Source organism: Emys orbicularis, chromosome 25 (genome assembly GCF_028017835.1).
Source record: "Emys orbicularis isolate rEmyOrb1 chromosome 25, rEmyOrb1.hap1, whole genome shotgun sequence".
Classification (NCBI taxonomy): domain Eukaryota; kingdom Metazoa; phylum Chordata; order Testudines; family Emydidae; genus Emys; species Emys orbicularis.
Genome location: NC_088707.1, coordinates 3,590,409 through 3,615,476, shown reverse-complemented (window position 1 = coordinate 3,615,476; position 25,068 = coordinate 3,590,409). Strand labels below are relative to the sequence as shown.

The following is a 25,068-nucleotide window of genomic DNA, read 5'->3' as shown; positions in this document are numbered from 1 at the left end:
TACTGAAGGAGGTTTCACGGCACGGAACCACAGGCTCGATTCTCAGAGGACGAGTGAATCCAATGTACGGAGCAGCGTATGTTGCTGGGCCACCCATCTTATTTACACAGATTTACAATAACCCATTTCTGCAGCGGCTGACTGCAGAGTCTGAGGTCCTGTGGGCCACACAACTTTATGACCAGATGTCCCCACAACGTGCTCGCGACATCTTCCAGTCTACCGAGTCACCAGTTGGTTCACCAACATTTCCCACTTAGTCTGAAATCCCTCAGCAAGCTGAGAATCAAACAGATTTCATAACAGTGGAAACGGAAACACACCATGTTGCCCGGTAGCACAGAAGAGCATTAATTACAGTGTGTGGGGGGGAGCGTGTGGGCGAGATGGATCGTTGATGTTCTAATAGAACGAGTCATGGGATTAGAATTAAAACTTTTGAAGGCAAGAAAAGAGGAAACAAAACTCAGCTCTGGCGGAGGGTGACGTTTACCCAGGATTCTGGTGCACCCAGGAGTCAAAGAAGGCAGAGAGCAGGTCTCGGCACGGCCACAGATTCCGGACAGGGACTCGATGAAAGAGCACAACATCACCGCTTCTCGAGAGCAGCTGGCTTGAGACCCGGCATGCTGCTGGGAAAAGCGCTCAGAAGGTCTCACGTGACAGTTTCCATCAGAGAGGGGACAGCTCCTCTCCGCACGGCAGGCCCCCCGACAGCTTTAGTCTATTTTCAGAATGTCCGAGTTCGCCTTCAAGAGGTACAGGCTGTCATCACGGAGGAAACTGCAAGGATAATGAGAGCAGCCTGAGCGAGTTAGAGGCGGCGTGGCGTGGGGGGGTTCTAGCCAGAACCTGCCCCGTTTGAACCCAAGCCATTACAGTGGCAGCTAGTTCAGGCTAATTCCAAAAGAAAAGGGTCTCTTTTGTCGGAAATATCCAGTCAATGCAAGATGGAGTCAGTGCCAGGGCAGGAGGGACACCAGGTCACCCAGTCTGACCTGTACCAGGCCAGCACCTCTTCCCAGCAACCGCACTCTGAACCCACCATTTTGTGTTCGCTATTGAGGGCCTGCTCCTCAGCAGCTGGAAGTCAGCATTACCCCAGCCACGGCTCTGAAGCGAAATCCCCCGCACTTTGCATCCACCATACATTTTGGCACTGACTGTGTCACTCAGATCAGAAGTTGCAAGGAGGTTGGGGGTGCTGACAGCTGGGTCAGGGGACCAGGAAGGCATGGGGGGTGGGGGGGAGGAGCTTTGGGAATGGGATGTAGCTTCTCTTTGGGTGGGATAGGGTGGACAGACACACTCTGGGTGGGTGATGTCCAAATGCAGATCCTGGGGAGGGAGAGATAAAGGGGAGGACGGGACCGACTCCTGCACAACTGGACACAACACCGTCCCTCCCCCACCCCACCCCCGACCCAAACAGGCCTATCCAGCACAAGCGTCCTTGGGCAGAAGTGAAGTTGTGAGCTCCTGTCTGGAGCAGCAGCTAGACCTGGCCGCCACTGAGCAGTGCTCTAAAGGGCACCGCTCGCATAATTAGTTCCTACAGCTCACACCCTGTTAGCTTGTTAACCGTAATGAGCTCACATGACATTTACTCCGTCTGAAAACATTAACGACGCCAAGTCCTTGCCCCGCGTTTGCTCCTGTGCTGCTGACACACGCGGCTCTGCACCGGGGGACTTCCCTGCTGGGTTACTGGGTTAGGCTATGTGGGCTGGTGGGACACTAATGGGACAGAATTACACTCATGCTGAGGGATCCTGCACACTGTCTAGATACTTGTATGGCCCCCGTCCCTAGTACCTGAGAACCTCAGACTTGTTAATGCATTTACCCCCTGGTACAGGTAGGGAAACTGAGGCACAGAGACATTAGGTGACTTGCCCAAGATCAAACAGGGAGGCCGTGGTCTCCAGAGTCCCTGGCCAGCAGCCTAACCACGAGATCTCCCTTCCTCCCTGCTCTCAGTGTTGGTGGGTCGTAAGATCTGCCTGTCCGGACTGTGCTCCCATTTGGGAAGAACTCACCATGAAACTGCTAGAGACAGTTCCCACTTTGAAGGGAGAGTGTCTTCTAGCGAGTAAAGAGCACCCCTTTCCAGGTGTGGCTTGGTCTAACCCACCCTGTCAAGCTGGTGAGAGTGGATGGAGCTGTAGCATATGGCAGCCTGGCTGCATAACGGGGGATTACATTTCAGAGCTTCTTGCTGTGCTGTCTGCGTTCCTGCTGTAGCCACTCCAGGGAGTGGATCTCAAAGGGGGGAGTCGCCTGGTAAATAATGACACAGTTCTGTCGCCCAGACCGCCCCCCAGAGACCGCATACCCGGGGCTGACCTGTAGAAGAGGACGTTGACAGGAATGGTGCTGATGTGCCAGATGGCGTGTGCGTCGAAGATCCAGAAGAGGGGCGGGAAGTCCAGCAGCTCGAGCAGCGCCAGGCCCTGAAGGAGCAGCACCACCACCACGCACTTCCACACGTACGGGAGGCGCTGCTGGTTCCTGACGCACCAGCCCAGCCACCAGAAGAGGTTGAGAAGGCCTGGAAGGCAAGAGGTACAGGGCGGAGGATCTCATGGTCACAGGAAGCAGGACTTGCTCTTTGGGCTGGGCGGATGTTTGCTGCTCAGCCGGAAGGGCAGAGAAGGAGTCACCTCCTCTACTCCACATCCACACGGTTACTCCCCCACTCCAGGAGCCTCTCCATGCACTCAGTTCCTCTTACCGATCTCGCTATCCAGGATCGGGCTCCATCGAGAGCTTGCCAACACCCTGACCACCCTTGCCTTGCCTCCCCTCCCCTTCCCCAATGGCTGAGCTCACCCTCTTGGGGGTGTTTCCGTCCTCTGCCAGCCCAAGGGCTGTAGAGACTGGGCCCTGTAAGTGACTCAGCCCTCGCTTCACTCACCCACAGCACGGCTCACAAGCTGATACGAGCGTCATTTAAATGTGCCCCTGCCACGTCGTTCGCTCCCCTCTCCCCGGCTAGCCCCAGAGGCAGGCAGCTCTCAGATCCAGGACGGGGGGAGACTATATTCCCCTCCAGCCACAACTGCCAACCTTCCCGCCATGCCTTCACGTTGCCATGTCCCTTCCTCTCCCCCCCCCCCCCCCCCCCGGATCTTCTCCCCATAGTCACCTATCCCCATTCCCCCAAACACATCACCCTCGGGGGAATTAACAAGCTGCCTGCCAATCAGTGTCCTGATCACTTTGCTCCTCTCAATTTGTCCCTATGCCCCCACCGTCCAGAGTGCCCCAGCGGTGTGCTGCAATGCACTCTGGGCCCTGCCTCAGTACTAGGCTGATCCTGCAGTGCCACAGAGCTATAGGGACATCAGCCTCCCTGCTGCCAACGTAGCAAGGAAGCAGAGCGTGGCTAGAGGAAAGGGCATGGCCATGGTGCCCATGTGGCACCCAGGCTTCAGTTGCACTGTCAGCTTCTCGGAGCCATCTACAGCCCATTCTGCCTTCTGGTCGCCTTCCTCTTTTTGAACCTTTACGACACACCCAGGGTCACGTTTTCAAACTTTCCTCTGAAGTCGCGAGGGCTGCAAAGTTACCCTTTTAAAAACAATGAAAACCGATTCTCACAAAACATGACGCCAGGAGCTGGGGCTCAAAGTAAAACATCAAGTAACGTGAGACTCGCGATAACACGGAGAGCTGGGGACGTGGGAAATGGAGGCACCGGGGGAGAATGACCGGCCCAACACCACAAGACAAGTCAATGGCAAAGCCAGGAGTCCCACTCCCCCTGCTGCTCTGACCATTAAGAACTCCGTCCAACGGTTTGAAGCGGCTGTATTTTCTGAAGCAGGCAGGGGTCTGGGGCAGCGCCAGGCTACTCAGAAAATGGCATTTTCCATTAACTCGAAGGGGGAAGTTGGTCTAGCACCATGTCAGGACTGTCCTGGTGATTTCACCAGCCACACAAGCTGCAGTCCTTAGATTTAGCAGACAAACAGCCACCCCTCTTGTGCTAGAGAGCAGAGATAAACACCAAGTCCCAGGGAATGGCTCAGCCCCTCTTCCCTCAGCACCCAGGTGCAGTGGAATAGCTAGGAGACACCATCTCCAGAAAGTAGAGCCAGAGAGACTCTCTCCAACCACCATAGATTCCCAAATCCCGCCCAGGGGGCGACACTGAGCACCAACTGGCTGCGTGTGAATTATATACAGTTCCATTGCTTATGTTCGTTCCAAGTCACTACCAAAAACCAACCCGCCCATCCCGCCCCCACCTTCCAGCCTCCCCCGGGCCTTACCGATCGCCACGTTTGCGGCCATGTTGTAGCCATAGTCAAAGCGCACGAGCGTCAGGTACGAGACATGGCAGGCCAGGAAGAGGATCAGAAAACCCCCAAAGGCATTAGCAAAGGCTGGACGTTTCAGACCCAGGGTCCTACAATGGAAACCAAAACAATGCAGAGAAGCTCTCAAACTCCAGCAGCTCACACAGCTCCTGCAGGATACACCAGCGGCTTCACCCCAGCTCCAGCAACCCCAGGAGATCTCACCTAATCTATTCCCAGCCACTAGAGAGTCCCAGACTTCAAGGCCAGAAGGGACAAAGGATCATCCTGTCTGACCTCCTGTATAGCACCCGCCACCAACTCCTCCCAGCACCTGCATGCTAACCCCAACCACCTAACGAGACCCAAGTATCACAGCCCAGAGGAGACTGGATTACTCTGTGCCGCAGGCAGAGAACAGGAGGGACCGAGGTGCACCAATGCCCAGGGCACCCCCACAACGGCAGAGAAATGTTAAGTGAGATACCCCCAGATAATCCTGCCAAGTGACCCATCCCCACATGCTGCAGAGGAAGGTGAAAAGGCCCCATGGTCACTGCCAATCTTATGTGGGAGAAAATTCCTCCCCAGCCCCACATATGGAGACCTGATAGACCCTGAGCATGTGAGCAAGAACCCGCCAGCCACGCCCCTGAGAGAGAGACTGACTGTTCGGTGTCACCTCAGAACCCTGGCCCACCCCGCCCAGTGCCCATCTCCAGGCATGGCCATCCTCGATGCTTCAGAGGAAGGGGATAAAACAAAATGCACACCCCGCCCAGGACCTCGATGGCATCTTCGTTTCTCTCCCTGTGGCACACAATTGGGCTCAGTCTAGGGCAGCTGGTGCCACACAGGAGGTCAGACTAGCAGATCTAAAAGTGCCTTCTGGCCGTATGCTCTTGGAAGTATAGAAGCTGTTTAGTATCTGACACAACCCCCTGGCAGAGGATGGATCTGCCCTTGCAGGGGAGGAGTCAGTGAACTCAGAGGTCTTTCTGCCTCTTTACTACTGTAGATCTCATAGCTCACCTTCCTGCCCCAGATACAGCCAGGTACGGAGAGGCACTGGTGTACGCCAGTGCTTGCTTCATAAACTGTAGAGCAGCTGAACGCTTTGGGCTGTGCTGACAGACAGCAATAAGAAGCCCCAAGCCCTGGGACACAAGCAGCCCTCTTTAGCAGAATGCAAACCTCGCTGGCACTTACAGATGGCTACTTCTGTTCCTGAAGTGGCTAACCCTAGAACGGGCACACGCCAGCTCTGGCATGGTCCAGATAATCCTTAGTCCAGCCATGAGTGCAAGGGACTGGACTAGATGACCTCTTGAGGTCCCTTCCAGTCCTACGATTCTAGGATGGGTCTCTCTCCTTCACTTCCTGAAGGTTAGGACGCAGCAATGCTGATGTCCCTTATCAGAAGTTCAGACTGTGTGAGGAGAAGTGGCACTCCCCAGCTCCTTGGCTAAACAAAGCCGCAGTCAGGTTCTCATAGCACAAAGAAGGGAGGAGGAAAGTAAATACCAGGTTACAGCTTATCTAGCTGCAGGGCTGCCAGAGACACGCCCACCATCTCAGGGAGACAGGGACCGTAGGAAGCTCACCTGACACAGCACAGGTAGATGGAGTGCAGGATGACGGTGGACGCGCAGAAGTAATCCATTTTCTGTGGGACAAGAGGCCTGGTTAGATCATTGGTAGAAGAGCAACAAAGAGAGCCAAGGAGGGACAGCACAGACATTGATGAGCGTCGGACAGATCAGGGTTTTAAAGGGCTGAGCGTTCCACAAATGGAACTTACCACGATCTCTTTTCAAGAGTCATTTGAACATATGTTGTGCACAGGAAGGCAACAATATCAGATTAGTTTCCAGGGGACTTAACTCCATCCTTACTCAGGAGCCACTGACAGTTTGCTCGAGTAAGCACTCCTAGGACTTGGCACACAGTGAACATAAATGGGCCATAATGCTGAGAGACTGTCTACTGGTAAAATCGATTTACACTTCTATCTGGATCAGGGCCTAGACAGACAAGACAACGGGGTACAAGAAGAAATGCAGCCAGCTAGTCTCCGTGTGAATTCAATGTCTTTTCAGATGCTACAACTGGCTGCCCGTTTCTGGTATTTGTACGGCAGTAGCACCTGGCAGCCCCACTCCTGGCCAGGACCCCACTGTGCTAGGTGCTGTACAAACACAGAACAAAGAGACAGCCCCCGGTTCAAACAGCTGACAGTCCAAGCGTCAGAGACAAGTGCTGGAGTCTGTGGTTTTACAGTCACATTTTCGTAGGTTTCTCTCACATCACAGAGGGCACTGACACCTCTCGGAGGCTGCATAGATTTGTTACACAAACCCATTTTTCAGGTCAGAGATTCACCAGATCCCTTTCTGCAGCCCCCCGACTTCACACCAGCAGCATAGGGGCATCTTAAAACATTATGGCGGTAAAGGCAGATCTCTCTCAGCCACGTCTCAGCAGACACTGAACTAGAGAATAGCCATGTGTTTCTCACCCCCATTTGCACCCAGAGTTTGCCTTGGAGATTTCAGGGGGTCGAGAAGCAAGGGTAGATAGCAGATCCTCAACTGCCAAGACATGCAAAGCTCCCACAGCAGGGTAACACTCACCTCGGTTACATCAGTGTCCCTTGTATGGAAGACTGTAGACCAGAACCAGGCATTTAATGAAACCTAAGAGAGGCAGACAGTTAGATGTTCTGTGTTCGACAGCCCCCCGCCCCAGAGAACTTACAGTCTAAGAGAAACACAGGAGATGGGATTCAGTCGAGAGCGCGCACAAAAGGATAACTTGGGGGTAGACTTTTTACAAACCCTTTAATGTTTAATACCATTGAACCAGAAAGGACGTTTAACAGATGGGTCGACGTCTGTTCTCATGTACACCCTGCAACACCATTGACACCAACAGAACTGCACAGAAGTAACTGAGGGCCTAACGTGACCTACAGTCTTCTATCGCCAGCCATTGCCAAAGACCCTAGCGCTGTCCGACCACTTTCATAGATACCTACGGCCAGAAGGGACCATTACACTGATCTAGTCTGATCTGCAGTATCACAGGCCATGGAACTTCATCCAGTAATTCCTGTGTCAAGCCCATGCCTCCTGGCTGGACGAGGGCCCTGTTCTCCTGACCTCTGGGTAAAACCTACAAGAGCACGAAGCTCCTAAATGCCTTAGGAGAATTTCTTTTACTCTTTAAAACTCGCTTCTACGTGGTTTTGAGGTTTTCACTGTTTACATTTTTGTCTTTCCACTGCAGTGTATATATTTAAAAATAAAACAGAACCAAGGCATAGCTCCTAGATGACATTTACTGCAATTCTGTTTATACAGCTGAACTGGCAATAATAATACCTACTTCTTCAGGGATTTAATGAGCTTAATTAAATGCCTGGAGAAAGCTTTGCGATCCTTAGGTGAAAACACATTGTACCTCCAGCACGGTGCCTGCTATCTTATATAAGAGTTCCACGCCTCCTGAGGCACAATTAACACCTGCTTTTTCCAGTCTCTCTCTCTCTCCTGCAACTCTTTAATCCCTGCATGCAAATGAGCTCTTTCAAACAGGGTTATAAGATCATTAAATCAAAGGCTTTGGGCTACATACCTGAGATGTTCATAGGACCCACACCTAAATAATGCCCTTTGGCTCTTTCAAAAGTATCAGCCCACAAGCCACAGTGAAGATTCAACAAGAGGGACCATGACCAGCTTTTCTTATTTTATTAAGGATAAACCTGAAGCAGCTCAGCCTCGTGGGGTGGGGATGTGGCGGAAGACAATCTAAATAAAGTGATCTAGAAGAGAGGGAACAGAGTCCAGAGGTATCTCCAATTACTAGATTAAGAAGATGATCCTAAGTGACACAGGTAGGAGCTTTAAGCGCCAGAGTGAAATCAATCATCATGCAGAACTAAAGAAACCCCAGAAACTGACTAAGCACAAAGAAACAATCCAAGCAAAGGTTAGAGTCCCTGGGATGGAGCTCGGGCGCTGATGCCCAGGGAGGAGTGTGGGTTTCAGAGCCCAAGCTCTACTCTGAGCAGGAACATCCACATGCTATTTTTAGAACTGTAGCACAAGCCCCAGTCTGCAGACCCAGGCTGTGAGACTTGCTGTCGTGGGTTTTTTTGCAGTGTAGATGTCCTCTTGGAGTTCCTTGTAGCGTGGGGAGCAGGTGGAGGGGAAGAGCACAAACTTCCCGGTGCTTTCCACGTGGAACAGAGAGGGGTGAAAAGGAAAAGCAGGATTTCTAAAACAGCGGAAACGGAAATGGTAAACAACAGCAGGCCAAATGCACCCCCACCTAACTCCAGGGAAGTCAGGGGAGTTAGCTAAGGGAGGGATACGGCCCAGTGTATTGCAAAGAGAAGCAAGATTTCCCTTTACAGAGCAGCTATGCTTCATCACCTCGTTAGCCGAGGCATGGGGTGGATGGGAAAGGATTAAGTGACTACCGCTATTAGCTAAGTGCCAATTGTTCGTTTGAATCACGTTTCCACTAAACATCCCGTCAATCTCATTATCAAGAGTCCACGAAAACTGGATTTGAAGAAGCCTGTAGCAAGGGCTGGCAGCAGCTAATGGGGCTGTGCACATTTTTTGGATCAGTTGTTTATTTAAATGCTCTGGCACAGGGGTGGGCAAACTATGGGCCGCGAGCTGTTTTAAGCCGGCCCGCTAGGTCCCGCTGGGGAGCGGGGTTGGAGGCCACACCACACAGCCCAGCCCCACTCCAGCCGGGGCTCTGGGTCGGGGCCGCTCTGGCCAGTGGCCGCACCATGGGGGTCAGCCCCTCTCCGGCTGGGGCGCTGGTTCGGGGGCCGCTCTGGCGCTCCAGTCAGGGGCCGCACCATGCAGCTCGGCCCCGCTCCAGTCGGGGCGCTGGGTTGGGGGCCGTACCACACGGCTTCCGCAGCATGGACCCGCTCCAGTGCTCTAGCCGGGGCGCAGGGTCGGGGGCCGCATCACGCAGCTCCCGGAAGCCACAGCATGGCCCCGCTCTGGCTCCTACGCACTCCAATGGCCCCCTCTGGTGCTTCAATGGGAGCTGCAGAGGCAGTGCCTGCGGACGGGGCAGCGTGCAGAGCCACCTGGCCGCACCTCCACGTAGGAGCCGGAAAAGGGACATGCCACTGCTTCCGGGAGCCGCTTGAGGTAAGCGCCGCTCAGAGCCTGCACCCCTGAGCCTCTCCCCACGCCCCAACCCCCTGCCCTAGCCCTGATCCCCTTCCCCAAACCCCTCTATCCCAGCCCAGAGCACCCTCCTGCACCCCAAACCTCTTATCCCCAGCCCCACCGCAGAGTCCACAGTCCCAGCCGGAACCTGCACCTCTTCCCACACCCCTGCCCTGATCTCCCTCCCACCCTTCAAACCCCTCGGTCCCAGCCCAGAGCACCTTCCTACACCCCAAACTCCTCATCCCCAGCCCCACCCCAGAGCCCTCACCCCCTCCCAAACCCCAACCCCAATTTTGTGAGCATTCATGGCCCGCCATACAATTTCTATTCCCCGATGTGGCCCTTGGGCCAAAAAGTTTGCCCTCCCCTGCTCTGGAGACAAATGAACAGCCTGTGCTCACTATTAACAGTGCCTCGCCTGCCCTAGAACGTAATTGCAGGTGCTTTGATAAGCGGATCCAAAGGTTGTCAAATTTTGCTGGAGCTCCCATAAATGCCTCTTTGTAGGCTCTGCTAAGACGTTGTAGTAGAACTTCCTACAATGCTACTCCTGGATCAGCTGCCATCTCCACCCCACATGACTGTCGCTGCACCTCCCATGGCAAAACTGCACGAAAAGATGGTCTGCACTTGGAAAGCTACCCAGTGTTAGAACATGCGTTAACCACCCAGTATCAAACACAGCTTAGTCCTGGTCTCCAGCGAATGCTGTTGTGTTTAACAGCATGTCAGCAAGTCGTTAACTTGATAGGACACTGGGATTAACCCCAGCCAGCCCACACAATGTTAAACACATTGAATTGCCAAGAGTGGGTCAGACCCATGGTCCATCTCGCCCTGTGTCCTGCAGAGGAATGTGCAAGAAACCCGCAGTAGCAGGTGTAGGATAAACTGCCACCCCACATCAAGTCTCATGGTGGCTTAAGCACACAACAGTCCTTGTCCGCACTTGGGCTCAGATCCTTAGAAGATACCCAGGCATCTAAAGAGGCACACGGCTGTCTACATCCACCATTTAGGTACCATTGACATTTTCAAAACTGCTGCTCGGCTGCTGCCTGGGCACCTACATTTCCAGCCGTCGGCATTTGCAAAGCACGGACCTTGCCCGACAGCTGCTCAGAGCCCTCGTTCAAGCCGGGTTCTCGGACTAGGTGGAGGAACTCCAATTTCGCCAGCAGAGCCTGGTCCTGCAGGCGTGCTCCCAGCACACCTAACACCTGTTCCTTGCCACCCTGACATCAGGAGGGCTGGAGGCAGCCCACCAATCGGTGGAGAGGCTGCAGAGCACCCACACAAGACAGTCAGGGTACAGGATAATGCAGAACAAGAGTGAGAGAAGCATCAAGTGAAACAGGAAACAAAGAGACAGGAGTTTGGCTGGTAGGGCACAGGTGACTTAGGCACCTAAGCCAGGTCAGCCCTTACCTCCAGGAGAGGGCTCAGGGCTGAGGATTCTGAGCAGAGGAAGGCACTTCTCTCAGACCGTGCGCACCAAGCCAGCCCCTTCAGAGCCTAAGTCCCTCTACTCAGCATTCACTTCTGGCTAGCTTACGAAGCTCCCCACCCAGCTAGCCAGCGGCTGAAACAAATCCTTTCCTGAGGCACCCAGCTCTCCCCATGCACTGCGTGCCTTGCTCTGGGCTGAGAGTTGCGCTGGGCAGCAGGCCCCGTAGGAGTTAGGCTGAGAGGAGAACTCTGGATACTTTCAAGAACTTGTGCCTTCACATTTCAGATTGTATAGTTAGTAGCATTCCAACTCCCAGTGCCGACAAAGCCTACGGGAGAATCCTTTCCTGTATCCAGCAGTGGAATCACAACAGTCACAAAACACTGTCAAACACAAGCCTGTTCTACACAGATACCAGCCAACCCTCCACCTAGGGCCTCCTCTTGTACTGAAGTCCAAGGGAGCTGACAACACTCAGCATCTCATAAGACCAGTTCCCTAAAGCACAGGCATAGGGCCAGACAACACAAGCACTGTTACAAGGTTTAAAGGGCCAAGATGAAGGCTGGACAACTTTATGATCAATATCATCTGTAATGATGCACTGAGAGTAAATCAAATCTCATGCTTCAGGGAACAGACTGACAACCACAAGGGTCAGGAAGAAAACTCCCCACCACATGCAACTGTGCACAGTTAGCCAGGAGCGTAATGTTTTCCACCTTCCCCTGAAGCATCAGGTGTTGGCGTCTGCTGGAGGCAGAATCCTGACTTACTGGACCAGGGTAAGTTCTAAGCACCTGTGAAGTTCCAACTGTAAACTTAGTGACAGAGCCCTGGCTACTGGGGACAGATAACCCAGTGACCATCTGAGCAAAAGTCCTTCTACCTGGTACTAGTAAACTCATCAAAGAAAGTCAATAGGGACACTGTGAAGGAGCCAATCAAGGGAGTTAAAGGAAGGAGATGGAGTGTTTAAGGCGTAGATGACAGCTGGGTAACGGAAGAATAAGAACAAAGGGGAAAAAACCCTCCGTGGAGCTGTAAGAAATAAATTGCATTTCAAGGAGGAAGGAAAACCAAGCCAGAGGCTAAATTAATAAACCCAGGAAGCAAACACGGTTTAATCAGTCGAAAATTGATACTATCGAATAGCATGGTGCTGAAAGCTGGAGCAGTGAAGCGTAGTCACCTTGCAACAGACAATCCTGCTCTCAGTGGCAGGCGTAAGCCAGAGTAATTTGATTCATTCGGATGGCGCTCATCCTGATTTAACTGACGAAACCCAGACTGGATTAAACTAGAGCAATTTTCCAACAGAACCCAGAATACTAACCAGCACTCTTATTTGCCCTGGGGGAGAAGGCGCATTGCTATACTAGGCTGCCACAGAGCAGACGGATAATCCAGCACCACACAGTACAGCACCTGCAGCAAGTCTAGGAGGCTGCGACCCAAGGAACTCAACAATACAGAATGAGTCAAGTTAATCTGTTGCATTAAAATGGCAATTCACAGCCTCAGACAGTGACAGCAGAGGGTCTGTTCTCTTCCACGCGCACACAGCACTATTCATTGCTAACTCAAGAGCAGTGTTCTTTAGTCTGTCCCATAATGTGCGGTTGGGAACAATACACAAGGGGAATTCATAATCCCCTTTGGGCAAGGTGCAAGGTCACGTTTCCTTGTATCTTAAAGGAAACCTGAGTAGCGTACTCCCCCATCTATCTGTCCTCACTGCACGTACACAGTTTGCACACTGCTTTCAGTCCTAGAAGTAGGCAAGCTATTGAGCAGGAATTATTTTTGCTAATCCACCAACTCACCTTTTTAAAAAACTTTGAATTTGGGGTGAAACATTAGGTTTGTTGCCATCTTGGATGACCTCATAATAGGACCCCATAATAAAGGACAATGTATCTATCTTTTCTTTTTTTAAAGCAGTGCGTTTTATTAACCATTAGAACTAACTAGCTTCAAATCAAGCCTGGATGCTCTTTTGGAAGAGATGCTGTAGCGAAACACAAGTAATCGGGCTCAGATTCTATGGTATGTGTTAGAGGTCAGATGATCGAATGGTCCCTCGGGATGCCTCAGACTGAGTGCTTTGAGCAGTCCGCAGTCTTGCACTGAAGAGATGGACATAACCACCTTGTGCAGCCCTGCAAAAACCAGCACAAACATTCACCAATCCAGGCACGATAGCCACTCACATTCCTTAGGCCAAAGATGAGGAGATTATATTTTCAATGCCCATGAATAGGATCTAAATCTCTCTGTCACCAGTTCCCATTTAGTCCTTGGGAATAAATTAATAACAGGGCTGTGGAGGATTTCTCTTCAGAAGGCTCTTCATGACAAGGATGCCCTGAATGGCAGCTGTTTACAGCTGAGACCCCGGTCAGGCTCCATTATAACTGCAGTTGTGGTCAGCACACTGGGAGACACAGAGATAAGTCAAGATTCATTTCTAATTCTCTATGCACTAAGCGACGCTAGAGCCGAGCTCTATTCAGCGAACCTGCTTCTAGAAGACCCTTAAAGTGGGATTCCAGACACGCACTCTGTTGTGCAGTTCATTCATTCCCCAGACTCTCTCCTCCTTGGACACAAATTGTTACACCCAGTATTTACAAGATGGCAACACTTGTAAATACAAAATCTGGTCCCTGTCTCCAGAATCACAGAAACTGCTTGGGCAGCCGGGCACAGGACAAGACATGGATGGGCCTTTGCCCAGTGCCTGGCCAGGCTACTTGCTACTTGCATGGTGTTAATTTCAGGATCAAGGGCAATGTGTGTGAAATCTTTGCCATCATTTAGCAGGGATGTGCTTCCTAACAAAATCTAAACCGTTCAACGTGAAAGCCACAAGTTACACAAGAGTCTTTCATTTTCAGGGAGAAACTCCTCCTGGGGCTATTGTATTCTTCCTCCCTCAAGTACCTCCTCAGTTTCAACAGATCTGATGCCCTTCTTTCCAACTGATCGGATACCCCTTGCGCTTTCAAATAGCTCCTGCATGCCACTCCAGAGGTGGCTGCATTTTAGCAATCCCTTCTGCAAATTGCTGGGGATGAAAAGCGCTATCTAAATGAAAGTTATTATAAACAGTCACTATTAAAAACAAAACAAAACAGGAAGTTCTATAAAGGGGTCGGGGAGGAGGAATGAAAGGAATGAGGAGAGGGAACACTCCACAGAAGTTTTCAAGCTACCTACCCAGGCAAAGGCGATACAGGTGTGGTACATGGGAGATGAAGGCGGGACGGATGCTTTGTATCTAGTCAACATCACAAAGTTGGCAAGTCCGTTAAGGAAAGAAGCAAAGGCAGAAGCAGGTTCCTGGAAGAACAGGAAACGGGAAAAGGGCCACTAAAAAATAAAAGTAAAAGGGGAAGGGAAAAGAGGGACACAGTTAACAAAATGAATTCACGCTTCCCATTCTTTCCTGTTAGCTGGAGGTGGCAGGAGTTAAACCTTCTACCCTGCTGGAACAGCCAGACTGGAGCTCCAGGTGAAAAAAATTTCAAACACTCTGTTCTAGGAACAACTCTAAGCTATGTTTTAAATCTCACCTGCTTTCATAGTCATTTTCATCTTCCTCTTTCTAGGTGCTGGGGCTGGCCGGCTTGGGGCTGCTGAGGCCGGCCAGCCAGCCTGGGGATTAACAGTTAAGGCAGGTTAACTGGTAAGACTAACACTTACCATTAACATTTTACATCCCTAACAGAGACCAACTTGCCCAAGGTCATACAGGGAAGTCTGTGGAAGAGCCAAGAATTAAGTCCCATTCCAAGTGCCTGAACCACAAGACAAACCTGTCTCTCTATACATTCCTCTTCATTCCTCAGGATGCCTACCGGAAACAGGATCAGTGCTGAAATCAGAGCTAAGTCAAGCCCAGACACGCATGCTAAAGGCTCTTCCACTCACCAGGTTACCAGGGGCATTTGGCACAGAAACAGGAGTGGAACGGGGGGTTAAATGATCTTGTTTAAAATTCTTTTGAGCCTCTTTGAAGATGCCAGGCTCCCTGGGTTCAGTAGCGATGCACTATTCAGAGAGGTCACAAGATCCACAAAGCCCTGACAGGCTCCTGGCATCAGGGATGGGCTAGAAAAATGGCATTTGGGGGCCTCTCTAGTGAACCCAGAAGTGCCAGCAGATTTTAACGGAGGATGGAAAGGGTTTTTTTTGTTTTGTTTAGAAGCTTCATAAAAAAAATGTGCGTGCTGGATGCTCCCAGTAGGCTTCTCAGTGGGAGCCTTCAAGCACATCTGAAAACAATAACTAATTCAGAATACTTTGCCTTTCCTCTCCCCTTCGACGCCAGGCTCTCCGAGAGCTTGGCAAACATTCATGAATTGAGCCACGTCACCCCCTGTACGTTCATATTAATCCCCCACGCTTATTTTTACTTTTACCCAGCTCTCCCACGAGGGGTTCATACCGGGGCATTGCGGGTCTGATTTTCAGAGGAAGCGTTGTGCCCAGCGCTTCAACTGAAGTCAATGGGAGCTGCAGGCATCCAGCACTGCTGAAAACCAGGACCTGGGCATCTTAAGGCGGGCACTTAAAAAACAGAAGAGCCTAAACTAGATGGTACTTTTGAAAACCTGGCCATACACTATTTCCCCAACGTCTGTGGTAGAAGTCAAATCTAGGCCTACTGACTCCCAGGCTTAACCACAGCCCATCCTTACTTTCCACAGCACTAGGTACCAATCACCTGTACAAGAAAAGATCCTGTTTCTCATGTAGAGATCAAGGGGAGAGAAACACAGACAAAAGAACTTGCAGGAGATGAATAGTTTCTAAATAACGAGTCACCCTCCCCCTGCACTGGCAGGTTGCTAATGGTACCAACCACGTCATCCTTTTCTATGAAGCAAAGGACTTCATGGCACAGGTAGGGTGGTGAACTGGAACCAAGTGCCCATAGGCAGGGCACAGGCAGTTCCCTGAAATTACAGGACTCTCTTTTGCCACAAGGTTGATCCAAGAACCAACAGCTGGCAGTTTGCCAAACCAGGCAAAGATAGAGGCATTCTCATGGCTGCAGCACAGGTCACAGGAGTTATGATCTGGGGCCAAATGGCTCTGTGCCAAATTACTGCTCACCTTGCCATGAAACTGAGGCACTCTGTAACCTTCCTGGACATAAAGCCCCACGGTAAGCCACATGCACTCATATTTACAGTCATCTCTGCAGGTCCAGCCTGAAAGAGACACAAAGAGGAGAGACGGAGCCACTTATTAGGAGGTGACAACAATGTCATGTAGAGTTTATTTTAGCAGTTCAGGTTGCTCACATCCCCAACAGACAGAGAAGGAGGGTGGGACAGAAAGGTCTCTGTGGAACGTAGCTCAACACCCATGTGCCTATTGCACGAGTTGATCTGACTATCCCTTTGGTAGTGTCAACATCCCCTTTGATATCTCCTGCTTTGCATATGTATTAAGCGAACGTACAAGGAAATCAACTGCCTTAAGTTCTGAAGGCACTGGCACTAGGTGGCGTTTTTTGACTGCTATTCTTGTGCATTTGCAGTAAGTTACAGTCACAAATAAACAAGGAACCGGAGAATATGATCTCCAACAGGCAAAGGTGACTGTTCCGGATTCTGAGGCCCTTCTACTGGTCAGAGGCCACGTCTACACAGCAAAGAAAAACCCACGGCTGGCCTGTGCCAGCCGACACAGGTTCGCAGAGCTCAGGCTGTGGGGCCGTTTCATTGCAGTGTAGATTTCTGGACTTGGGCAGGAGCTTGAGCTCTGGGACCCTCGCAGGGTCCCGGAACCCAGAAGTCTATACAGCAATGAAACAGCCCCACAGCCTGAGCCCCACGAGCCCAAGTTGGCTGGCACGGACCAGCCAAGGGTTTTTCTTTGCTGTGTAGACATGCCCAGAGCAGGTACAGTGCAGGCAGCAGCACTGCAAGACCCTATGCCCACATACCTCAGTCTGAACAGGAAGCGACACCTCTATAGGAAAGGGTTCTGCAGCCCATTTAGTCCTCAGTACACCTGCTAAGATTATCAACAAGCAGGCCAAACAGGGCGGTGGGTTGTGGGATGTGGATACCCGTCCACTAGAACCGTGCTGAGAACCACCCAACCCCTAGTAAATAGGCAACGGAACAGCCATCAGAGGGTCACAACTTTTACTACTGCTATCGAATGGATTTAGATGGTCCCATCGGTTCCATAAAACCTCTCCTCTCCCCTGGGTGATCCAGTTTGTGTTAAAGGTTGGGGCTGATTTATTTCTGCTACTTGTGCTCTCTCTCTCTCTCATGTTATCTATCATTCTCATGACCGCTGCACCTCCGAGGCATCTGGTGTAACTAAGCAACTGAACCCACCCACAGGATTAAAAATATAGCAAGGAGACCCACAGGGCAAAACTGGTTCCTCTGAACAGCCTCAGGATCAGTTTATTTCTCTCACACTAGCCTGGGACCTTAAATTCATAATTTTGTTAGACTCTAAAAATCATGGACTTAATAAAGACACTGGATTTATGGCTCATTACAATAATTTATAACCCACTAACCCTCCTTTGTCCTACTACTGCAGAGGTGTTGACTGCCCTCTTCACCTTGAATGGTCTCTTGCATGCTCACTTCTTATGCAAAGCAACCTGCTCCACCCCGTATTTAGCTGCGACACTCAGATTACCTTTCCTAGATCTGAAAAGTGCTCTACGTAAACACGGAAGTCGGTCCAATAAAAGATATGACCTCACCCACCTTGGCTCACTAACTGCACTGTCAGCCTGAACGTCTCCCCATTTCACCTCTGTCAGGATGCCCAGAACCTGTCCCCTTTCAAGTGACTTATCACAAGGTTTGAGGGAAACAGGTTCCAGGCAGGGAAGGGAGAGACCTGGGCTCTGGGAGAACAGGTTGGGTTTCCGAGGATGCTGATGGCAGGGGTTTTGTGGCTCGGGGGGAGGGGGGGGGAAGGTGCCCTACAGGTGGGGGTCTGGGAATGCACGTGCTGGGGACTAGGGGATGACGGATCAGGGGTGAGGACAAGGAGCCTGGGGGTGGGGGGGAGGCACGGGGGGGGGGAGGCATCAGCAATGGAGCCAGGAGAGGGGCTGCTGCCAGGCCACTAAGAGGAGCATGGGGTCGGATACCCTCCTAAAAGGGAGGGGCTCTAAGAGGAGTGGGCGTGGCCAGTACCCCGAGGGGGCGGGGCTCAGGGGGAGGGGGAGAAGCGAGGGGCGGGGCGGTACCTGTCAGGCTCATGTAGAGCGGCTGCCGGGAGCGGAAGTGCCGCAGGCCGGCCCCCGAGCAGTTGCGCCGCTCGCACTGGGCCAGGCAGTCCCGATACACGGGCTCCCGATCCCCCTGCGAGCCCCGCACCGGGCCCGGCGCCGCTGCCGCCCCGAGCAGCAGCAGCAGCGCGGCCCCTTTAGCCGCCATCCCGCCGCCGGACCATGGGACTGCCGCTTCCGGCCGCACCGGAAGGGACCGCTTCCCCCCGGAAACACGGGCCGCGCACAAACGTTCCTCGCTGCGGGCGAAGGGGCTCATGGGAAATATTTGTCCAACTCCCCACCCGGACAGACGGGATCATGGGAAATAGTGACTGACAGCCCCACAGGGCAGAGGGAATCATGGGAAATAGTGTCTACTCCCAGGGCAGAGAGGATCATGGGAAATAGTGCCTGACAGCCCAACAGGGCAGAGAGGCTCATGGGAAAGTGTCTATCCCCCCCCCCCCCCCCCCCCCCAGAGCAGAGAGGGTCAGGTACACAGACACTGAGGTTCATGGGAAAGCATCCCAGACACACCCAGAGAAGAGAGGATAATGGGAAATGGTGTCTATCTCTCCAGGTTGAGAGGCTTATGAGAACGAATATCCAATCCCCAGGTTTCCACTGAGGTAGTTGAGCTCTGAAGGGAACGTGGTCTACTGGTTAGAGGGGAGTCAGGAATCCTGGGATTGGATATTGGTTCCCATAATCCTGCTCTCCAAACTCCCCTGCTCTAACCACTAGACCCCAGTCCTGTCAGAGCTTGACTATCTCAGCACACACAAGAGCAAGGCCCCTAGATTTCAGTGGACTGCTTCTGGTTTGCAATTTCTAAGCCATTCCCTCTGGTGTCTTCCTAAAGCCCTAATACCATAACAGTCAGCAGCTGCAACCTGGGAGACATTCTGTTTGCAGTAACAGGGCTTGTATCCTCTTGGCTGCAACTGCTAGATGGCAACATGATCACAAACACACAGGCGGGTCTGTGTTCAATACAGGTGCAGAGTCCTATTCTGGTCCTGCCCATTTCCCCCTCCAAGACGGACAGGCCCAGCACATCAGAGAGTGAAAATGCTATTGTCTAATGCTAAAGCAGGGGACAAAAGTGGGGAATGAAGGTAGGATGAGGAAACAAATTGCCCCAAACCAAGGCCTTGTCTACACACACATATTACACTGATTTAACTTAAATAGGTTTTTAAACTGATTTACTTAGACAAGTGCAAACCCGGTGTGGACACATTTTGGTTTAAAGAGTAGTTTATTTTCATGTATCTTAAACTGATTCCTAATCAACATCGGCCAAACCAAAACCTGGTTTAAATCAAAGCCAGCGCACCCACGTGGCCTTTTGCACCAGTTTAGTTAAATCAGTTTAAAATCACACCTTCGGTTAAAACAGCAGCAACTTTCTCATACAGACAAGACCTCAGTTAAACACGTGCAAATCTGTGTGTAAACAAGGCCCACACAAGGTAATGCCTTAATGCCAAATTGGCAGAGGGTTTGATTTGGAAATATCCAGGCCAAAAGGAACTCCAGTTCCTCCACCCTATCCCCCAAGATCCCTTCAAAACAAGGCCGCTCTCTCACTGCCCAATAGTTCCAGAGTAGATGAGATCACACTGTTCGTAAATTCTGTCCCTGAATCAGGGTACAGCTTTCAGCCGGCTTGGCCCTATCTACACTCCAAGATGCAAATATGTTGTAACCATCCTTGTAATGTGACAAGGCCCCCTGGGACCCTCTTCTTTTTTCTCTCTTGCCTGCACTCTCTCAACCCTTGGACCTGTCTCTGTCTGTCCCTGCCCACTCTTTCACACACATCCCAACTGCAACACAATTGCACGGATTGTAAAGTGGTGCCTGGCTATTATCAGGTGCAGATTACAGGGAACACGAGCAATAAACTCGTTTTCCTGCCTTCTTTTTCCCTCCCATTTTCAAACGGCTGCAGGAAAGGGAGAAAAACAATAACAACAACAGATGGATTTTTTTTTTTTTTGGCTGCGTGGAAGGCTCAGCAGAAGCGTGAATGGAGTTCATTCTCTAAGAGCCCTTCCTGCTTCCAAGATTTTCTTCCCCAGGGTCTAATCTCTCAGGCCGACTCCTCCCCCAAACCACCCTCTCCTCTGAGACAGAACTGTGGCAGCCCATTATAGCCCTGATGAGGACTTCCAGCCACGCGAGGAAATGAATGGAGGACTGCCAAATATAGGAAGTTCTGCCTATTAGTCTTCTGAGGCTGGGAACAGGAATCAAGCACCAACTTCCCAGCAGTGGGATCCTGCCAGAAGTGCCAATACCTGCTCAGATTCAGATCGCACATGCTATCCAGAGATACAGATACATATACTCTTGGACACAATCCAACTGCCCCACTCTGGCATCTCCACTTAGGATATTAACAAGCAGACTCCCCACCCTGCACTGTTGGTTTAAGATATTGACTAGAAATACTCTCTTGTACTCAAGATATTGACCTCTGTTTAGAATCCAGAAAACTACAAAGAAAACTAGTTTCTTCTTAACAAGATACTTTCTCCTTCTCCAGGGCCTTTAATCCAAGGGCCTCAAGCTTTCAGAGCAATAAGTCTTGCAACCTCCCTTATTTAAGTGTTATTAAGCTATTTTAGAGCAGGGGAAAGTGAGACATAGTGAGAGAAGTAACCTGCCCGAGGTTACACAGCTGGGTTAGTGGCAGATCTAGGAACTGAACCTAGGTGTCCTCTTTCCCAGACCCATATCACTAGACCAACTTCTCTTTACTTATGATAGTGACTAGTTAGTCCCTTCCTCTAGTGCTGTGGTTCCCTGATGGATGGTGTGGCATTTTGAGGGAATCTTCCGCCTTCTGTATGAGGCAAGGATTCCCTCCCAGAGAAGATTGGAGGGCATCTTTTCATAGATGTTCAGGCTATTCTGATGGTCTAGTGGTCTGACCTCCAAACTGAACTCCTTGGTCTTCCAATGCATGGTCTTCCCATGTGTCCCAGTCAGTCAGAATGGCTGTAGCAGTCTGATTCCTCTCCCAATAGGCAGTGATAGGCCTAAGCTACTAAATTCTGATCCAATCTAAACTTTCCTAACGTTGTGAGGTGTTCAGATGCAGGGGTTTGGTTGAGGCTCAGCTCTACCAATCAGGGGTTGAATTGACAACATCTCCTGCAGTGATGCTCTCCCAAGTTCCACCCTCAAACCAAATTCTGCCCATAGCTAAGTTCATGGAGGACAGGTCCATTAATGGCTATTAGCCAAGATGGTCAGGGACACAACCCCATGCTCCAGGTGACCCTAAACCTCTGACTGCTAGAAGCTGGGACTGGACAACAGGGATAGCTCATTCAAAATTGCCCTGTTCTGTTCATTCCCTCTGAAGCATCTGAAACTGGCCACTGTCAGAGACAGGATACTGTGTTAGATGGACCATTGGTCTGACCCAGCATGGCTGTTGTTATGTTCTTTCGCTCATAAACCAAACTCCAGTCACTTTACTTCCAGCTCTGCATAGTCTCACCGTCTCTCTCCTTTCTCACATACCTAGATCAGCACCAAAATGGTTAACAATGTTCACATGAAGTAATCATTAATGATCATTAGTTTTCAGAGTTAAAGGACACGGTTGAGGACAGTTCACGCTATTGTTTCAGGCTGTCCACAGACTCAGGTACAGATCACTGTGGCTGGGCACTCTGAGCTCAGCACCCTTATAAACCCGAGCAGGAGGCCAGAATTTCCAGGAGGGTTCTACCCCCACAATCAGGGCTGATTTTTAAGGCAGGTGATCCTCTAGTTTGGCACAGAAAGATGCGGTCGGATATTCAAACTGCACAGCACCCAACCACTCCTGTTGAAAGCCCTCTTGAAAACCCAGCTGCTCGTTTAGGTGCCTGGAGAGTTGCACCCTTTTGGAGATTTGTCCCTAAATCCCAGAACCCCTGGGTAGCGGCTAATGCCCACCTCCCAGTTCCCTTGATCTGGAGGGAGTTTCCCTGCTATGGAGTGGTTCTTAGAGCAGTTTGCAAGCCTGCCTTATCCTAGGAGAGATTTTCCAATGGGTACGCCTCAATCAGCCCTTTTATTTTTTGCTCTCGTCCTTTTTCTTGACATCTCCATTTACTCGGATCTGTCCCAGAGCAGCCCAGGCTGAGACCCAACAAAAGAGGCAAAGAGAAAAGTGAAATCAGAATGACCCTGCAGCAACAGGACAGCGAGAAGTGCTTTCCCAGGAGGCACACAATGGTCTTGGCATGCTACAAGGAGTGAGACTGCCTAGCCACTCCCAAGGGAGTTGGAATCCAGCTCGGGGGCGCGCGGCACGTCCCCGCCTCCCAGAGGAGGAAGTGCTGGGCACGAATAAAGTTGTGGATCTGGGAGTGCAAAGGAAGGGAAACCCACCCAAACTTTCTGGGAAGACCTCTCTCTGCAAGAAGCCATGGGTTGTTGTCTGCAATGAAAACGATGATCCTTCCCAGCAGCTGCTGCTTCTGCATGGAGCTGCTTTTAGCCTCTTTCTTGCCAGGCTGTTGGAGCACAGAAGGTGGGTCAGATTTGAAAAAGAGAGAGAGAAAAGCAAGCTTGTGTGGGACGTTAGGAAAGAGAAACTTCAGATCAGGGAGAGAGATCTTAGGATGTGGGCGAAGAAAACTCCAAACAAGCACACACAGCCCCGGAAAAGAAAGGGGGGAGGGGGTGCAAACCCAAAAAAAAAACTTTGTCTGAAGTTTTGTGTAACTTGCATACAGAAAGAAAGCTGACCTAGTTTAACAATCTTAGTGTCGTTACTCAAAGATCTACCGAGAACGCAGAAATTAATCATTCCACCCAGCAGAATGAGGTGTGAGGGGGAGTGGGGAGGGGAGTTTGTTAATTACTTTCGCGATCATGACATTGACTGGGTCCCATGAGTCCTGGTTCAGCAAGGATTTAGCTGGAGCTTTCAGAGCAGGGCTGCCACTTCAGTGGGGAGCGTGTTTCTAGATGTTGTCTTTTTGTGTTGTTTTAGACACGCAGGGAAAGGGACCTTTCCCAGGGACCATTACACCATCCAGACGTGACTAGAGAGGCAGAGAACTGCGGTTGCATCAGGAGTGTAGGGAGGGGGAGACTTGGCTGTTTTTTAAAATGGTTTCTTTCATTCCCTGTTCTCGTTGTTGCTGTTACAAGGACAGAGTGGGTTTCAAAAATAGGATCCATGGTGTTTGCTTAATAGCACAAAAGCAATCACAGGCAGACACTGAAGTTGCATGCAGAGATCTGGAGTGAGTTGTATATCTAAGCATTGCGTTGTAAGGGAACAGAGTTACCCATCTGATTGTTGTGTACAGTAGTAGATGGCTGGATCAGACTTTACTCACTCTGAGGTGTTGGATGAACTCTACGGGCTGAATTTTTCTCTTTATTTGTGTTTTGCTCTGTGTGCGAAATCACCTCTGAGGATGAATTTGAGTCCAGTAATAGTTTACCTGGGCAATTATTTTATATCTCACTCACAAATTAAATAGTCTGGAAAGGAATTTATGTTACGAATTTCAGAGGCTAGGATTCTAACCAATTTTTGTGATGGGGCTGGTTGAAGTGAATGCTTGTTTGGCGTGTTTCAATATTTACAATGAGGAAATAAGTGAAGCCAAAAAGATTTTAGCCTTTTTGATTTATGCAGAAGGCAAGTTGTTTATTGAAAATGTTACCACCTCATCCATCTTGTCTGCTGTTTACAGTGTCAAGCTGTTTATTGTATTTGGATACTGGGGGGCTGCAGCTTTATTGATGCAGTTACATTTTGTAGTTCATTGACTGTTGGGCGAGAGGACAGACAGGAAATTCTAGGTGCTGATTCCCAAGGGAGTTATCCAGTATGTCAGATTTAGGTAAATAATCCATAGCACCTTATGCACAAACCCAAATATTTACTAACTAGTAGTGTTTGTTTTCTGATGTCTTAGCTGAGTATGAATTGGACCTGCAAATTGGGCAGGTCTACGTTAAACCCATATCTAGGCCCTAGGGTCCCTGTAATACACTATATTTAGTGATAAGAGCTCCTGGGTAATGTGGCCCTCAGAGAACAGTATCTTATAAAGGACCTCTCATCCTGAAATGCTTCAGAGACTTTACATATACAGGAGTAACTTCACTCACAAGATGAGATGCAGCCAGTTCTGGGGTGGAACACATCAGCTGCCTAACAGCACAGAGCAATACTATCCAACGGTTTGAGGGAGAAAGCGAAGGGGGAAACTCCTTCAGTTGAATCTGCAGGAGTGAAGGGGGATGTAGGGTGGCAGAATGTATTTACTCAGACTGGAATTGGCAAAGACAGCCAGATTAACCCCCCCTACTCCCAAGGGGAGAAAATCCCACAGGATCTTTAATTACTTTAGTTGATATTTCAGCCAAAAAACAGCACCAGTGTCCCCCTTACTGCCATGGTGGGACATTGGTTCAGAAAGATCATCACCTACTGACTTGGGAGCACTGCTTGGGTTTTCCTGTGGGCTTGTGTGTATCTGTCTGTCCCATATACATTCCATCTAGGCCCAACCCTGCTAAACTTGTGAGATCCAAGCAGCAAGTGGGCACTGAATTCTGAATCGCCTTTTCCAGTTCACATGCCAATAAGGTGCTTTGTGTTTGTCGGTATCAGAATATCTGAAAAAATGTTGAAGTTAATTGTACTCCCTAATTTCCCAGGAGAGAGAACCTGTTCCCGGGAATGGGGACATCCTGGCAGGGCCTGAGTTACAATGTTCCAAAATAAACAGTGATGACACCCCGACATTAAAAAGAGTCACTGGGGATTGTTCACTTCTATATCCTAGTTTTGGGCTGCAG

At 50.5% G+C, this 25,068-nt stretch overlaps 2 protein-coding genes across 6 annotated transcripts in view; one reads left to right on the top strand and one right to left on the bottom strand.

Annotated features, from left to right (window-relative positions):
* Window positions 1-623: 623 nt before the first annotated feature.
* PGAP3 (post-GPI attachment to proteins phospholipase 3) lies at window positions 624-18,400 on the bottom strand. Of its 5 annotated transcripts, XM_065422710.1 has the most exons (8): window positions 18,211-18,400; window positions 16,089-16,186; window positions 14,187-14,339; window positions 6,938-7,000; window positions 5,909-5,970; window positions 4,278-4,414; window positions 2,347-2,551; window positions 624-783 (listed from the first exon to the last, which is right to left on the bottom strand). In XM_065422710.1, the coding sequence occupies exons 1-8, from the start codon at window positions 18,398-18,400 to the stop codon at window positions 720-722; spliced, it is 972 nt and encodes a 323-aa protein (XP_065278782.1). In that variant the 3' UTR covers window positions 624-719. The 5 variants fall into 5 exon arrangements, with proteins under 5 accessions (XP_065278782.1, XP_065278783.1, XP_065278784.1 ...); XM_065422711.1 differs by lacking the exon at window positions 6,938-7,000; XM_065422712.1 differs by lacking the exon at window positions 14,187-14,339.
* A 4,286-nt stretch (window positions 18,401-22,686) lies between these two features.
* Window positions 22,687-25,068, top strand: part of ERBB2 (erb-b2 receptor tyrosine kinase 2) — a 36,184-nt gene continuing 33,802 nt past the window's right edge. Inside the window, exon 1 of the mRNA XM_065422740.1 lies at window positions 22,687-22,774. Within this exon, the coding sequence (XP_065278812.1) occupies window positions 22,687-22,774 (88 nt within the window). The remainder of the gene's footprint in view (window positions 22,775-25,068) is intronic.